Here is a 17,622-nt window from a genome sequence, read left to right as displayed (position 1 = left end):
AAAAAGCTTGAAGTCTGTTGTTAGAACTAAAAGCATTGTCTCCTGGCAATGTAGTTCGAACCTGATGGCATCGCTAGACTCGGCCACAGCACAGAAACCTGCCACAGTACCCTGAGTGCACAGTTACATGCGCACCTTAGATGATGTCATTATCAGCCAATCAGAAATCCCGTTTTATTTTAGCCTGGGTTTGTATTTTAGCCACGAAATTTGCCTCAGCGATTATACAACCAGCAATCTGATTGGTGCCGCAAGTTTTCATGCGATAAACCTGCGCATTTACCTGTGCATCCAGTCTAGTGTGACAGGGTTTTGTGTCGTGGCTGAGTGTAGCGATGCCATCAGGGAGGACGAGCTAAGACTAAAATAGGGGCCCTGACCCGGGTAATAACCGCCTGCTAAGGTCAAACTCGCGTCGGACCGGAGTCTCGCGTCGGACCGGACCTGCATCAAAAACCAATCATTTGCCGCGTATCGTCAATTCGTAGCATGTAAAAATAAAAGCGCGAAGTATTTTTACTGCGGTCTAATGACTGTCTCTGGAGATGTAGAGAGACGTGTCTAATGATGTATGTCAGTAACCTCCAGTAATAGCTATCCGGGGTATTACTGGATACTGTGAGCGGCGAGCGTTTCATACAGAAATACTAAAACTCTAATTTATCATTTAATTCGAAGCATTTCGCGAGAGACTTTCTCTGAAAAGTGTATAGTCGCTTTAATAGATTTTGGTGATGATGCATAACCATAAAGATACACCATCTATGAGACGTATTGTTATATTGTACTTATCCTCTTAATATAGAATTAGGAAGGTATAGAAGTTTGCCCCTAGCATTGCGTGTCTGTAGTATGTGTAATAAAAATGAAATCGAATCCGAACTACATTTTCTTTGTGAGTGTAACGCATATCATGAATTAAGAAATGACCTATACCAAAAAATTGAAGATGTACTAACTCTTGATATAACTTCCCTTTCAAGTACCGAGGTATTAATTCAAATTCTATCGAATTGTAAAATAATCAAATATGTTTGTAACTATATTGAAAGGGCGTCCTTACGACGTAACGGTAACATGCCATGAATATGTTATAATTATATGAAAATTTGTGTCTTGTAAGCCTTTTATAGGCTGGCTTTACGTGTAAAGATGACACTTTAATAAACTATATATATATATATTGTTTGAACATCCCATCCCAGTTTCTTCTCGATAGTGTGCAGATAAGATATCTAGTGACGGGTGTTTGAAGTTCATTTTTCGGAAAAAAATATCTCTTCGGTAAAGCCTTGAACATATTGTGAGGTCAGGGCGATCACAAATTGGAAGAATGGTGATAGGGGGATGCATAAGTGCTTCGAAAAGCTGATCCCAAATCTATGAAGCAAATCTTGAAAGAGTTGAATTTGCTATTGACTGGATATGAACTACATAGGATGAAATATTGACGCAAATCAACTGGGTGTACTTAAATGCACTTGCAATGCCTGGTACTTATCAGGCTTGGCTTAACAATCAGTTCATCAAAGTGCTTTCCTAATCCTAATATGTACCTATTATCATCGATATAAAGCGTTTCGAATTATTTGTAGTCTATTAGTTAATAGCAACGAGGAGGTCTCAGCTGGCTTCAGAATCCCCCACCGGGAAATATCATTTCATTACCGAAATGTCATCGGTAAAAAGGTTAAAAAAGAGATAATAGTTTCGAGTAGCGATGATTTGAAAAGAACCGCCGCTGATTGCGGAGTCTGCTGTCGGTAAAGGATGGGATTTCAAATATTCTCGGGAGAAGTCGTTTGTCCGGAAACCGACACGATTCGAAGCAAAAAAAAATGGAAGAGCAATCGAATTATTGGATATTCGAACTCAATATTCCTCAGTTGGTGCATTTGCTATAGAAGCCCTCGCTAGCCTCGTGGCAGCTAACCTGGTAGAACTTGGTAGAGAGCATCCTCGCTTGTCAGCGTTTGATTGCCGCCCGCTGATGCTTACGCCAACACAAACCCCGGCCTAGTCTAGTGTGACAGGGTTTTGTGCCATGGCTGAGTGTAGCGATGCCATCGGGAGGATGAGCTAAGACTAAAATAGGGGCCCTGACCCGGGTAATAACCGCTTGCTAAGGTCAATCTCGCGTCGGACCGGAGTCTCGCATCGGACGGGACCTGCGTCAAAAACCAATCATTTGCCGCGTATCGTCAATTCATAGCATGTAAAAATAAAAGCGCGAAGTATTTTTACTGCGGTCTAATGACTGTCTCTGGAGATGTAGAGAGACGTGTCTAATGATGTATGTCAGTAACCTCCAGTAATAGCTATCCGGGGTATTACTGGATACTGTGAGCGGCGAGCGTTTCATACAGAAATACTTAAACTCTAATTTATCATTTAATTCGAAGCATTTCGCGAGAGACTTTCTCTGAAAAGTGTATAGTCGCTTTAATAGATTTTGGCGATGATGCATAACCATAAAAATGCACCATCTATGAGACATATCATTATTTTGTTTGAACATCCCATCCCAGTTTCTTCTCGATAGTGTGCGAATAAGATATCTAGTGACCGGTGTTTGAAGTTCATTTTTCGAAAAAAATTCTCTTCGGTAAAGCCCTGAACATATTGTGAGGCTCAGGGCGATCACAAATTGGAAGTATGGTGATAGGGGGATGCATAAGTGCTTCGTTAAGCTTGGCCCAAATCTATGAAGCAAATCTTGAAAGAGTTGAATTTGCTATTGACTGAATATGAACTACATAGGATGAAATAGTGACGCAAATCAACTGGGTGTACTTAAATGCACTTGCAATGTCTGGTACTTATCAGGCTTGGCTTAACAATCAGTTCATCGAAGTGCTTTCCTAATCCTAATATGTACCTATTATCATCCATATAAAGCGTTTCGAATTATTTGTAGTCTATTAGTTAATAGCAACGAGGTCTCAGCTGGCTTCAGAATCCCCCACCGGGAAATATCATTTCATTACCGAAATGTCATCGGTAAAAAGGTTAAAAAAGAGATAATAGTTTCGAGTAGCGATGATTTGAAAAGAACCGCCGCTGATTGCGGAGTCTGCTGTCGGTAAAGGATGGGATTTCAAATATTCTCGGGAGAAGTCGTTTGTCCGGAAACCGACACGATTCGAAACAAAAAAAAATGGAAGGGCAATCGAATTATTGGATATTCGAACTCAATATTCCTCAGTTGGTGCATTTGCTATAGAAGCCCTCGCTAGCCTCGTGGCAGCTAACCTGGTAGAACTTGGTGGAGAGCATCCTCGCTTGTCAGCGTTTGATTGCCGCCCGCTGATGCTTACGCCAACACAAACCCCGGCCTCAAACACTTCATTAGTCTATTTCATCGCCCACGATTTCATGGGTAGACAGGTTCCCGCTCAGCGCAAACCAGTCCATATATCTAGCCAATCAGATGTGTGGTATTTATAGAGCAAATTTTCAAAATCAAAACCTGGCAAGCGAGGATAGTAGAGAGTTGGGAGGATCATAAAACTGCAGAAAGTCGCGCTTGGTCACTATCGTTTTTTAGGCTGTTCTCTGAGACTCAAACTAACAATTGTCAGGCGTTCAGTTCAGTAAAGGACCGCAGAGAGAAACTCTGTCACTTTCAGGATTCAAACTATCAATTGCAGGAGTTGAGCTCGTATGGACCGCAGAAAGAAACTCTGTCACTGATTTTGGGATAGTGAGCTGTTGGGAATACGTTTATTGTCTAGGTTTATTAAGTGGGTCGTATAAGGTATTTTCGGGGTTGTTTTTTGCGGTATTTATAGTTAGTAAATGCCTGTACCACCGCCGGTGCGCGAGCGTTAGTACAGTTTATGATGGCTGTTGCACTCGTTGGATATTTGCACTCAGATCTCATCAGTTCCATCATTACCTGAATTTCTCATCAGGCAGACGACGACAACCGAGAAAATCAATGGCCTCTCAACGTCATAAAACAGATGGTTGAGATAGCGCGGAGTGGAGGATAGATGGGATAGGAGAGAGAGGGGGAATGAGAGCCAGTTACTGAGACAGGAGAGTTAGGGAGTGGGATAGGGAGAGCTGTAAAAAAAGACGGCGATATTGCCAGTGGGAAGAGAACAGGGTCCATAGCAAGGCGGTCAGCGGAAATAGGGGTCCAGTTAGCGGGTGAGAGGACCAGAGACATGTAATAGGGGAAAGAAAGGAGAGAGGTAGAAAAGGAGAGGAGTGAGTCAGGGAGGGAGAGGGGTTGTTACGTATATAGGACAAGCTGTACAACCAAGTGGGCTAGTCCTATTCTTCTAGTGCTAAGTGCGCTTGATTTCTACGTATACAGGTTCTATTCCTGTTGGGTGTGCGTAATTTCAATGTCACTTCATTGTTACAGGGTGTGAGAGCCTTAAAACCTACAAATCTCTGAACAAAATGTAACATAAACTGAATTTAGGAAGAAATTGAATTGATTCGAAAGTCACTTTTCACCGAAATACCCATTTTCGGGTTTTGTGCCTCCGAATTTATTACCGTAAACCTATTTACAATTTGAAATCTTGTAAAATATTTCATCCAAATGAAAGAATTATGATTCCGATTTTCGATATTTTTTCAGATTTCCTGCGCACGGACGATGCGTTCTTGGTGCGTTTTTTGCGCGCGCGAAAATTCGACGCGTTCGAGACGTTCAAACTGTACGCGCGGTACTTTGAATACCGCCAGACGAACCGGAACCTGTTTCGCAAGTTCCACGCGTCGGAGCCGGGCATCAAGTCGGCGCTGTTCGACGGTTTTCCCGGCGTTTTACCTCAGACCGATCACTACGGCCGGAAAATCCTGATACTGTACGCGGCGCACTGGGACAACTGCCACTATGGACTGGCGGCGATTTACCGAGCGATTTTGTTAACGTTAGAAAAACTGATCGAGGACGAGGAGACGCAAGTGAACGGATTCGTGATCATCGTCGACTGGAGCGGATTTACTTTTAAACAATCCACGTGGATCCATCCTCGATTGCTCAAATTGATGATCGAAGGTTTACAGGTAAGGTTGAACGGTTGGCTCCCGGGGCCAGTTGCACAGTTGTGGCTTAAGTCCAAAATTGGACTTGAATCTTAAGACTAGTCTTAAGTTGTTAGATTAGCTATAGAACTAAGTTGATCTATGACCAGTCATAAGTCTTAGCCGTGACTATGCAACCGGCCCTTGGTAGTTGGTTTGAAATGAAATAGCTGTAGAACTCGCCTTATTCAGATTTTCGGATGAAATATTCGGTCCATTTAACCCTTTCAGTGCTGGCTTATTAATACCCAATAGTGCTGAAGATAATTTGAAAATTCTGAAAAATTCCACCCTAGTGTGTTGAATAACGGGAATACCACTATAGTGCATTTACACCCTGGCGCGGTGTATCGTTAGTTATTAGTATTTCACTATGTTTGACAGGTGCTGCCATCTTTCAATAGAGATAATAAGTAATTACTAATTAAAACAATACACCGCAGCGCGGTGTACTAGCAAATCCATCACTGATTCATACACCGCACTGCAGTGTAGACGCACTGAAAGGGTTAACCTGGAACCGTGTAAATATATTTTGTAATTCGGACCGATTTTACTTAATTCGAAGAAATCTGGGCTGTCCGTCCCTAGTCAACCAAAATAGGCAATTCTACTGGATTCAGTTCCACTGTTGTAAGTTAAAGTTACGGTAACTCTGAGTTGAAATTAGTTCAATTTCACTGTTTTAACTCTGAATCAAATCTTAACTCACAACTGTGGAACTGGATCCTGTAGTTCATTTCAAATGTTCCAGCCATCTCAGATTTGAGGAACCGGGCTGTAGTTGCACAGTCAGGACGTAAGTCCAAAGCGGTCTTTATTGAATCTTAAGACTGGCCTTATGTTTAGCTATACAAATAAGATGGTCTTAGACTGGTCCTAAATCTAAGCCCTGGCTGGGCAACCGGCCCCTGGGGTCACATTTTTTTACTCGGTTTTGAGTGAAATGTCATGATATATAAACTCGAGATTTAGCCGAAAGAACTTTAGAATATCGGTCCCTGATAATTTCAAACTCCGGTTTACTGGCTACTCGAAACTCTAGATCATTGTCTCTAGATTATTTAAAACTCTTTTTTAAGGACTTCATACGCTACGATATTTATGAGAAACAATGTAACTATTATCGTGAGAGCACTTTGAAATATCGGATATCTGTGAAGCATCCTTCAGACTTCTCTCTCACACCCTCTTAAAAGTCATTCACGACTATCGAGATTTCAAATATTTGTATTCCGAACTATTATTAACCGAATCAAACCTAACCCTAGTCTGAACCTCGTTAAGCAAACTTTAATTACACCACTTCGTTTGCTGTAATAAGTTTGATTAATGAAGGGTTCGGCATAAATACCATAAACGCACGCTATTCACTGGCTGCAACTTTAATGAAATGTTTGATCAGTCTGTGAATTGTGATGGCAAGGTAATCATTGTTGTGAACGTACGTGTTCATAGATTTTATTCATATCTGGATCCAGTTCCACAGTCGCGTGGCTTTAATTTGTCTCTGGACCCAATGCCACAGTTATGTGGGTTTTAATTTGACTATGTACCAAGTTCCACAGTAGGGTCAATTCACAGTTTTATGGGTATAATTTGTCTCTGGACCCAGTTCCACAGTTGTATGGGTTTAATTTGTCTCTGGACCCAGTTCCACAGCTGTGTAGGTTTACTTTGTCTCTGGACCCAGTTCCACAGTTGTATGGGTTAACTTTGTCTCTGGATCCAGTTCCACAGTTGTATGGGTTTACTTTGTCTCTGGACACAGTTTCACAGTTGTATGGGTTTGATTTGTCTCTGGACCAAGTTCCACAGTTGTATGGGTTTGATTTGTCTCTGGACCAAGTTCCACAGTTGTATGGGTTTGATTTGTCTCTGGACCCAGTTCCACAGCTGTATGGGTTTACTTTGTCTCTGTGCCCAGTTCGACAGTTGTGTGGGTTAAATTTGACTTTGTTCCCAGTTCCCCAGTCATGTGAGTTTATTTTCATTGCAGTTGCGGGATTAATTTTTTTCACCATCTATTTTTTTTTCCAGGATTGTTTTCCAGCACGTTTTGCTGGGATACATTTTGTAAATCAACCGTGGTACGTGGAAGCCGCCTTCAAAGTTGTCCGACCATTTCTTAAAGACAGAACAAAAGAAAAGGTATTTACCCGTGTTCAGACAGTGTAAAACTCATTCATACGATGTAAACATGTTTTTAAAACAACTATTTTTCAGTTTTTATTTCACGGAAATAATCTAACGACGTTGCACTCCAGTTTACATCGAGATATGCTACCCGCCGAGCTCGGGGGCTCGGCACCGCCTTATAACACTGAATCATGGGCTAAAGAACTAGTTGGAGACGAAACCTTCAGCTATGGTGAAAATCATATATACTGGCCCGATCACTCGGCGCAATTTAGGTGAGTATTCTCCAAAATCCTGCCAAAGCAGTGATATATATTGTCTACCAATATCTAAACTTTGATTGTAGAATTAACTGAGATCGAGGTAAGGTTGAAGTTTATTGAAACCCAGTACCAGTAAAACTTCTTGCATTAGTGGTTTTTGCTCCAATATTTCACTTTGTTGCAAGTGCGGATCCTCAAGATGTGCCAGTGTGCAGTAGGGTATCAGCTACTGTGGCACTAGAGGATTCCACTTGTGGCGAGTGAGGATCCACCGGGTGTGCTAGTGTGTAGTTGGACATGAACTACCAGGTACTGCAGTAATGGAGGATTCCACTTGTGGCAAGTGAGGATCCACCAGGTGTGCTAATGTACAGTAGGACATCAATTACTGTGGCAATAGAGAATTCAACTTGTGGCAAGTGAGGATCTAGCAGGTGTGGTAGCTTTTGATCCTAGCTTTTGATCCAGTCTCGCATCAAATCCTTGTCTCTTCCCTAGTACATATCTATGTCTGGATTAGGATTTCGCTCGCGAAAGATATTATCGTTTTTAATCCGTTTTATTTTTTCTAATTCTAGAAAATCAGAAACATTTCCAATCGACAGTTATACCAGTGAATCGTGCTCTAAACCGACCGTGGAAGAAAAACGAACAGTTCAACTCGATGAAGAGTTTTTCCTCATGGACTGAAATCAGAGAACGGAGGTGTTTTCTTCGAACAATCACCAACATCTTGAGAGTAACAAGCAACGTTTTAGGAGCTGTGGTTTTATAGACTGGGTTATGTACATCGTTGTTAGAGCTAACAATGTCAGTTATTGCCGTGGCCTCGCGTTATTCAGGTAGACATCGCCCTGGGGTCAGGTGATGAATTCATCTCGACTCGGATATCCAGTCGTTAAAACCAAGCCCGGCGAACATTTCTAGTCAATAAATATTTATAAACAAGTATTTAGCAGAAAATGCATTTTTGTCGCGCGTCTGAAAAAAAAGGGTGGAAGAATGTTTTTAAACGAAAGGATTCTGAGTTTGTTTCAGATTTGTAAATTAAGCGAAGAAATATGCAAACACGGTGATTCCTGTGCCAGTATTTTGCAAGTTTTAATTTTTGAGGCGTCACCATAGTGTGCGGTAGGACATAAACTACTGCGGTATGAATCCACCAGGTGTCGCTAGTGTGCAGTAGGACATCGATATCTGATTCAATTTAGAATGTATCCAGAATTTTTTTGAATTCAATTAATGAATTTGATCAACGTAGTCCTACTATCAGCACGCCGTCTGGTTTAATTGAGGTAGTGTGAGTTTGGTCCTAGCCGAAAAACGTTTTGTAATACATGTAGTTTGAATGAACGCAGATATTTGGGCAGACGGAACATTGTCAAGTGCCTGGAATGAACACGACGGTGCGTTTATTGCCCTTTAATGAGTCGGGAACTCATTAAAGTCGGTTTAAACAAGGCCTGTTTGGTGATTGCATACGCAATGATTATCGATGTAAATAGATACAATTTGTAGGTTTGCTGGCTAAACTCAAATATCATGTAACTTAATATACGTACCCAGCGATTGCGCGTTTGGCTAGGGCAGAATTTTTTACCATGATATGAAACCACGATGTTGTATTTGTAATATTCAAAAAATACCAGTAACTGCCGAATTAATAATCAATTGATCGTCAGTTGATAATTGATTGATTATATATTAATGATTAAATGGATTATTAATTAGTGATTAATTGATATAATATGTTTGTATTGTATTGTGCGTGTATTATTAAGTCGTCTGGTTGAACTACAGACGCGAAGTGGTCTCGCCTAAAATGGGGTCTTTTTTCCCGAGGTCAGTTGCCCAGTAAACGATTTGATGAAGGATCGTCATTGTGGTTATAAATCCAAACTTATTCGAGAACAGTCTAAGCTCATTTTAGTTCCTAAACCAAACTAACAAATTAAGACCAGTCTAACCCCATTTCAGTCTTCAATCTACAATTTACAAGTCGTATGATTTGGAACTTTTCACAGTTATGTTACTGGAACTGGGACCCAGTAAAAATTCTAAATGTGGTCCAAATCCTCCGGGGTCCATAGGATCACCCTGTATACCTCGCCTATCTGGTTTAACCTATTATATGTGTAGACATTTGTGCCTAAGAATCTTTTTATAGAAATATTGTTGTCATGTCATCTTCATTTTCACCACTCTCTCATCTCATCATCGCTGTCATCATTTCCAGTATATATCGGTTACGATTTTGATTGAGCTTTGCAATTTGAACCCTAAAACCATGGCATGCCGGACCTGGTTTTACAAAGCTAAGCAGTTATTTCTTTTGGTTTGTTACATTAACAATAAGAAAGCTGATATTTTAACAACTTGTAAAGAAACTACCCCTGGAGTTATTCATTTGTTGTGAATATGAATAACCTTCACCAGGGAGTAGCTTCAAAGTTACCAGTAAAAGTAATAGGCTTACAATTTGATTTTAAGACTCAATCTAAGTCCATAAACCGAGCTTAGTAAATATTTTAAAATGTTATGATGAAGTTGTTTTTGGCTTTTTGCTTTTCAGATTTTATTCTTGTTTTGTTATAGTATTTATTGTCCATTGCTGCCATTTTTGCTCACAACACAGTTATAGGCACCTTTCAAAGAAGAGATGGCTACCTCTACACCTGTATCAATCTGCAGCCTGGGTTCTAGGCCCCAAGACTTCAATACCTTATCATCGTTCTTCCAATTTTTTGTCGTCTAGGCTTCAAATGTTTTCAGGACTTCACCGGAGATATTTTCAATTGAATAGATTGCAGATTGGTATCGGAAAGATACGCTATTACATCACTTATTGCTATGGAATTAATGGGGATAGCCATGTTTTTTCTGGAAAGGTCTATAGATTTAATGCCTTTATTGTATAGAAAGATATTAATTTATTTTTTCCTTGTTGTATAAAATGCTCAGTTTTTTGTCAATAAAAGATGCATTGCGTAATCAATAAACGTTCGGAGTTCATTTTTTTTCATGAGGAGGATGTGTCCCAGGTTCGAACCTAGTCTAGGAGATGCTGAACCCTATGAATAGTAAATAAGCTAGTGTGTCCACTGCAATTTGTACCCAGTCTACTGAGTCTTGGTGGATATTGCAGTCTGACGTTCCAGGCATATCGCAATTTGATTAAATCTCTAACTGACCGAATGCTTAATTATTTTGATGACTAAATGATTAGGCTGACTTAACGATAAATTCATGGTCGCCATCTATTGGAATTTCCCTGAACTAACAGTTTTTACAAATTAGTTGTACGAATTCATGTACACTGAGCCTTACACACATGCGCCATCTACCAGAAATCAGGAACTGCAGTATATTGTGAATTTAGGATGGATACGAGTGACCCAGGTTCGAACCCAGCCAATTGATACTTATTCCGGGTGGACTGGTTGGTATTTGAGGGTAAACAGGGGTGTCCCAGGCTAAATACCGAACCAGACTATTAGAATCTATGGTATAGAATCTGTATGAATACCATGGTGAATTGATGCGGATATCTCGTCACTTTCATAAAGATTTTACCAAAAAAGACAAGCAGTCCGGTCTTTTAAGTGCGCACCTCTTGTTATACCTTATTCACTAACGCCACGCAACGCGATTTTTGTCGCAAATCCCCCGTAACTCCAAATTTGCGAAAATCTCCGTATTCGCTAAAACCGCGCAAATGTTTTCCTCGCAAATCCGTCAATTCTTCCCGCAAATCTGCCGTGAACTAAGGGGCACCCTAAACTTTCATTTTCCACGCAAATAACACTTTTGTGGCTTTTTGAAATTGAATTACGTAAATAATTGATATCTAGGTTCGGAGTTCTGTTTCGATTTCAAAAATCTATTGATACATTGATCGATGACATGAATAGGAAACGCGCATTGGATTTAAACAGATTTTTCAAGTAATTGATTTCATCTGAAAAGATGGTCCTGTCACTGCAAATATTGTAAGCATTCCTATTCATGTCATCGATCAATGTATCAATAATTGATATTTTTTCAAGGTGCGATTTTATAGACCGGTTCCCTACTTTCTGGGGCCAACTTCGTTGTTAGTTATACTGACCCTAATTCACCAATATTTTTGCCCTATGGTGAGTGGACTCCATTGTTATATCATTTATAGAGAATTATTTTATCAATTCACTGTGATTATAATGATATTTGCGTCAACATCTTCCTACATTAGTATCTATAATTCATTCTTAAAAGTTTTCTATCGATATAAAATGATTTCGTATAGATGATATAACGATGAGTCAGCCCACCATAGAGCAAATATATTGTTGGTGAATAGGATCACTTAACTAACATCAATGATTCCAAGTATGGCCCCAGAAAAGGATTTGCGGGAAAAATTAATGAATTGCGTTGCATCATGGCGTTTAGTGAATAAGGTCCCTGGGCACCAACGTTTTTTTGGTACCTATGGAAACTCGAGGATCAGAAAAGTGTAAGTGTCAGCTTTACAATTGTTGTCTTCATTGCCATAGCAACGATTTTTATAGATGGACATTAGCCGCGATCACACGAGCATGTTGGGCCCGCGTCAAATGTTCATAACTATTCACACGGGTACCAAATGGGCCCGAGGCTGTTTGGCCCGACGAAAAAACGTCGGACTAGGCACTAGCCAAATTTTAGCACGAGACAATGATTTCGTTGTAATTGCAACTGGTTCCAGAAATGGCCCACTTCGCTTTGTTTAAGCATTGTTTAGTATCGAGTGAGTGGTTTACGTGCGAACACGCTCTCTTATTAGGCACGGGCCAAATTTGGCTCGAGCCTGATCCATGCCAATTTGGCCCGGAACAAATCGTCTCCGTGCGAGATCGCGGCTTATGTTGGTTGCAACATACACGCGTATTCTTTGATTATTTCGGCGATTCAATACGATTCGAGATAATCAAGAAATTCTTTTGTCAGTAGAGAAATCATTTGTCTTGAAAGTAAATTTATAGAAGAAAGATAGATATTGACTTATACATAAGGCTACCGTGGTTTTAGTCAATTTCTGATGATTCAATTATCATTTCATAAAAATTTGATGTTGTATCAGTTAATATGGACAATATTCTTCATTTCGTCAAAAATCTTTCAACAATCCCCCATTGGGTCAGTTCCATGAGTTGGTAAGTTCCATTGCCATGGTAACAGGGTTGTATCGTCTTGTCCATATACAAACATCGTTGCTATGGCAACGAAGCCAACGATTGCAAAAAACCGGCACCAACTAGAGTTGATTCGACATCGAGGCACAGGGGTTCTCATAAATCACGCTGGGGGACTGTATCGTTGCCATGGCAACGAAGACAACAATTGCAAAGCCAGCACCAAAAAGTCAGAGTTTATTCGACATCGAGGCGCAGCGATTCTCATAAATCACGCTAGGGGACTGTATGGTCCTGCTACCTAGCTCATAGAAAACTGTATAATATATCAAATCTATTAGAAAATATCGGGGTTCGGCTTGTAAATACTGATTCGGGCGTTAAACATTATAATGAAGTGTAAATGGGAGCCCGTGTTGATAGTTGTTGAGTTATTCCTCGGGTGTTTAACCGAATGAATCTGGGCCTCCTGGGGTCAAACCATTGGCAGACGAAATCCTCTTGAATGCGAAAATCAAAACAGAACCATTAAATATTGTGAAAACATGTGATTTTAATTTATTCCATTTCAACCAGTTTCAATTAACATAGACATCATGTTTAATTCTAATCATCGTAAATTTACCACTCTATACAGAGACCAGTTTTAACTTAAACCAAGGACTGGATTGATAGACCAGCAGTATTCACTTGACCCATCCGTTCCTCAATTCATCACTCCAGGTTCAAGTTCGTACGATTGGTCTATAAAACCCGGCCAAGGGAACTGATGCTCAAGAGCTGGGTTGAAGTTAACAATCACATGGTGATAATACAGTTTTAATAATCACTTTACAGTCAGTTATCCACTAGTTAACTTGAACCAACCTTCGAGCAACTGAACATTGAAGTTGACTCGACCATCAATTAACTGAGTTAACCCCTGAGGCAAATTTTAACTTAAAACTGGTCTGAATTACGTTTTTTTTACAAGTTTAGGCAAGTAACCTGGTAGCACATTTAATTTGTTTACTCTAAAAACACCACACAAAAGACAACACCTCTGATTTTGACGTACATTTGACAGTTGCATTCAAGTGAAAGGATATATTCAAACTAATTCATCAAACTTCAAACTGCCAAACGCGACACCAAAAACAACAAACTTTTCTACATAAGCTTATTTTAATATAATAGTAATAATAATGATAATCGATCTGTTTAATTAATAGGAACCACCTATAGTAATTAGTTCTAACTCAGAAATAAGACAAAAAATTATGATTCGCACAAAAAGTTTCTTCTCCGAAACGTTGACGTTAGAATGGATACATAAGTCGCCGGTTAGTTTCTAGTCTATTGATAGAGGGCGCCGGCGTTGTTAATCGTCTTTGGGCTTCTCTTCGCGGCTAATTTTCAGCATTCGCTTCTTATGACGCTCGATTGATTCCTGAAATAAGATTTTGAAACGTTTTGAAAAATGTTAGGATTTCGATATACATTATCAAAGCCAGGGTTCATAGTGTCTCAATGACTTTTAATGACTTTTCGGACTCCGATTCCAGGACATACATAACATCGCCATGCTTAAGCCAGGAATCCTGAAATCTACTACACTTTCAAAGCATTCTTATAATCAGTAGATTTTAAGAGCTGTAAACAGTGAACTTGTATCATGGATCGGCAGATGATAACTAATGACTGATGCCATTCAAGGACCATTATGACAATTTTTAAAGATTCTTTTGAAGCCCATTTCGATGATACTCAAGACCATGGAATCAACCATTCCCATTTTAAAACATTCCAGGACCGCTATGAACCCTGACATTGACTGACTCGTATTTCAAAGTGTGAGATTTAATTTAGGAAGTAATTACTAAGAGAAAGGTGCAGCTAGGCGGATAAACATATACATGTACACGCATAGGATACATATCAATAAGTGTGATGAGTATAGAACAAATATATTTGTATATTATAAAGCAAGAAAAGCACTAGATTTTTTTCATAAAGAATTTCCCACTTTCCCTGTACAATGCACATAATGCTTATCTTACATGCATGCTTTATGAAATGGATTCTGCTTTCAGTTGTTAGTCTAGCATCAAACTTAACGACCAGATATTTTCAAAATTCTTCAGTCACAGTTACCTCGAATGTCAAAATACGAGCAGTTTAATCCAGATATTGTTTATCTATCTATTTATAAATACTCATAATAAAATGATAATAATATGCAATCTGGATTTCACATCAAGTGGATTGATTTGGTCCCAAATGATCCGAAATGTTCTACTGGAGAAATAGTCCGGAGCTCCAGAGGGGATGCAGTATCTACTCACGTCTGATGAACCGGGATCATGCCGAATAGCGTACGGCGAATCAGCGTCAAATCAAGAGAATTCGACTTGCAAATTCAGCTTTTTTCAACGAGATTTAATCAATACCTTATGGCGTTTAATCTCCTTTTCGTGGTGTCCCACCTCTTCTTCTAAATGATCTTTCAAATCTTTCAGTTGTTTCGATTGCTACGGATTGTTTTAGTCGCAAGCGAAAACAAAACGAGAGATGAAGAGAAAAGAGAAGAAAATGGATAAACGAATGGATAAATATGTTTTCGACTACTCAAAAAGCAGCTGAACCCAGTTCAACAGTTAGTTGTCAGGCGAGAATGTAGAATAAAATCTTTCGACATCTTGTCCGAGCCATCCAATAATCCGAGGCAATAATCTATTGTATCTAACTACAAATATCTAACTCACAACTGTTGAACTGAGTTCTGAATCATGCATAGTTTACAAAAAGCTCGCTGCCCGATTCCACAGTCCAATCGATTTAAGTTGACACGATTTTGTCTGAGCTCAAACCAATGACGATCATCAGGAAAGTGGAAACGGACTCAATTTGAAAAATCAGCGAAAATAATTCTCATTTCCAAGTGCCTTAGACAATCACCATCAAACCAATTCATTCTATGTACATTTCTAAGGCCATCATTTCTTTCTTCTATCAAACGCCTCGTAATTGTCACTTCAGTCCGACCTGGCCGATGAGAATTATTTTTCCAAATTTTTCCTTGCGACAAGAAAAAGAAATAAAGAAAACACGCCGATGATACAAATGCGTCGAGGGAGACTATAAGAAAGATATTACGAAATCTCAGTTAAGGCTCGATTTATACCACAGTTCTAGAGAGTATCTTCCGAGGGATACCAGATCCACAATTGTTAGTTGTTATCCCATATTACCTTTGATTTTATTGCTTATCAAGAAAATACTAATATAAAAGGTATCCTGATGGAAAGTATAAAAAAAATCTTAGTATTCTCTGAAATACTGCCAAAATCGAGCCCTAGCTTTTAGAGGGGGACATAAATGAGACTATATAGCACATGCGCGTGCGAGCGTCATTAGCGACAAGCACAGTCGACCTTATGATGTTTGATATGCCCCTCGTGAAAACTGATTTCCTCTTGCAAAGACTCTTTCAAAGCCTTCAATTGTTGCATATGCTGAAATAGAATAAACATCCAGCCGAAATTTTTACGACGCGAGCTGAAAATATCTCTGAAAATTTCAACATGCGGTTTACGGAATATCTGTAATAAATTTTAAGATATTGAATGCGAAAAAATGCAGGAATTTGTTTCGAAAAAAGTTGGTTTTTGACTCAGTTTTCAGTTTCAAAGTGAACTAAACTTAAACTACAAATACGCGAGAAACTGAGTCAAAATTCACTTAAATGGTTGATACCAGGGCCCAGTTTCACAAAAAATTAGTAGTCAAATTTTTGATTTGCTATATTTTAAAATTAGAAGTTTTCAATAAAGTCAACAACTTAACCGTTCTACGCTTAGACTTGTTAATGAAATCGGACCCAGAAGACCAGAAACATTCTGAAATCAGCCTTAAGATATTGAATTCATTTTGATCGACTAGACCGAACATGAACCGGGTCTTAAAAGTTGATCAAATATTTACCTGTTTTCTAAAGTATTCTTCTTCCTGCGCAGCTCCCTTGCGTCCGAAGGAACCACCAGCATCTCTGAAAAATATCAGACCAAAAAAGAATTAAATTAAACTCCGAATCCTTCAGTATTTAGACAGGAATTTAATATGTAAAAGGTAACAAAGGGTTCATTCACTTAAGTCATTGTAGTTAGGACCATCATTGTGTTGACTAATATTGATATGATTACTTACATATTTCGTAGTAGGAATCAGAAATACAGTGGATGGGCAAATTGGCGAGTTTAGGTAGGAATAGGATGAAAATGTAGGAATAGGTTGGGTAAATGACTGGAATTGTAGCAGCACGATAGGGTTATCTAAAGCTTACCTAATGCTTCCACCTTTGCCACCTCCCTAAAATTGGAGAAGAAAAGATTCATAAATAAATGAAAAAGTGTCAGTGAGGTAATCAAAGTAAAACTAAGAATTGTATGTAAAGTCTAGAATCATAAGTAAGAAAACTGTAAGAAAACTGTACCTTTCCTGCTCCAGAACCAAGGTCACCAGATTGTCCAGCTCCAGAAGACATCAGTCTTACGTGATGGCTAAAAAAAATAAGGAAATCTCACCTTAATAGTCATTTATTTATTTTAGTTAGTATTAGTAGAAACCCCGGATGTTTCGGTTCGGTAATTAGCACGACTAAATGCGAGTTTCGAAGTTGAATTCCGAGGTCAGTCTGAAACGCTCGGGTTTAAAAGCCTGCCACAGACAGGGATGGAAATGTTCAAAATGTTTTGCAGTTTCCTTCGCCGCGACTGATTTCGCATTTACCTCACAATTCTGGAAATGTTTAAACTACACGCAGCTCGTCTCATCAACTCCGCCATCTTTATTCCTTTTTTGAAGGTCACCGATTTGGATCCGATCAACCGTGACCGCAGCCAAGAGTCATCGATTGTTAATGTTATGATTGTTATCAATTTTCATGTGATTGAAAACTATAACATGATATGATTGCTGTACTTTAAAAAAAATTTGATTTTATCTGAAAAAGAACTTCGAATAAATTCCATCTTTGAATTTAG

At 39.2% G+C, this 17,622-nt stretch overlaps 2 protein-coding genes across 3 annotated transcripts in view; one reads left to right on the top strand and one right to left on the bottom strand.

The window, feature by feature from the left end:
* Positions 1-10,365, top strand: part of LOC141909532 (clavesin-2-like) — a 38,013-nt gene extending 27,648 nt beyond the window's left edge. The window contains exons 3-6 of the mRNA XM_074799974.1: positions 4,598-5,028; positions 7,087-7,197; positions 7,273-7,460; positions 8,027-10,365. Of these exons, the coding sequence (XP_074656075.1) occupies positions 4,598-5,028; positions 7,087-7,197; positions 7,273-7,460; positions 8,027-8,138 (842 nt within the window). The 3' untranslated portion in view covers positions 8,139-10,365. The remainder of the gene's footprint in view (positions 1-4,597; positions 5,029-7,086; positions 7,198-7,272; positions 7,461-8,026) is intronic.
* A 2,769-nt stretch (positions 10,366-13,134) lies between these two features.
* Positions 13,135-17,437, bottom strand: LOC141909548 (ATPase inhibitor mai-2, mitochondrial-like). 2 transcript variants are annotated; one of them, XM_074799996.1, is made up of 6 exons: positions 17,369-17,437; positions 17,073-17,139; positions 16,923-16,948; positions 16,565-16,628; positions 16,015-16,095; positions 13,135-14,030 (listed from the first exon to the last, which is right to left on the bottom strand). In XM_074799996.1, the coding sequence occupies exons 1-6, from the start codon at positions 17,422-17,424 to the stop codon at positions 13,962-13,964; spliced, it is 363 nt and encodes a 120-aa protein (XP_074656097.1). In that variant the 5' UTR covers positions 17,425-17,437; the 3' UTR covers positions 13,135-13,961. The 2 variants fall into 2 exon arrangements, with proteins under 2 accessions (XP_074656097.1, XP_074656096.1); XM_074799995.1 differs by lacking the exon at positions 16,015-16,095 and adding an exon at positions 15,031-15,111.
* Between the last annotated feature and the right edge of the window lie 185 nt (positions 17,438-17,622).

The sequence above is a fragment of the Tubulanus polymorphus genome, chromosome 8 (assembly GCF_964204645.1).
Source record: "Tubulanus polymorphus chromosome 8, tnTubPoly1.2, whole genome shotgun sequence".
NCBI lineage: Eukaryota > Metazoa > Nemertea > Palaeonemertea > Tubulaniformes > Tubulanidae > Tubulanus > Tubulanus polymorphus.
This window is presented reverse-complemented; position numbering and strand designations above follow the sequence as displayed.

What these genes read in the sequence shown, in the direction of transcription:
- LOC141909548 (XM_074799996.1), bottom strand. Translation starts at nt 17,424, where the DNA reads ATGGCGGAGTTGATGAGACGAGCTGCGTGTAGTTTAAACATTTCCAGA. An exon ending in TTGGTTCTGGAGCAGGAAAG is followed by an intron (nt 16,949 to 17,072) that starts GTACAGTTTTCT and finishes CTCCAATTTTAG; the next exon opens with GGAGGTGGCAAAGGTGGAAG. An exon ending in GGCAAAGGTGGAAGCATTAG is followed by an intron (nt 16,629 to 16,922) that starts GTAAGCTTTAGA and finishes GATATTTTTCAG; the next exon opens with AGATGCTGGTGGTTCCTTCG.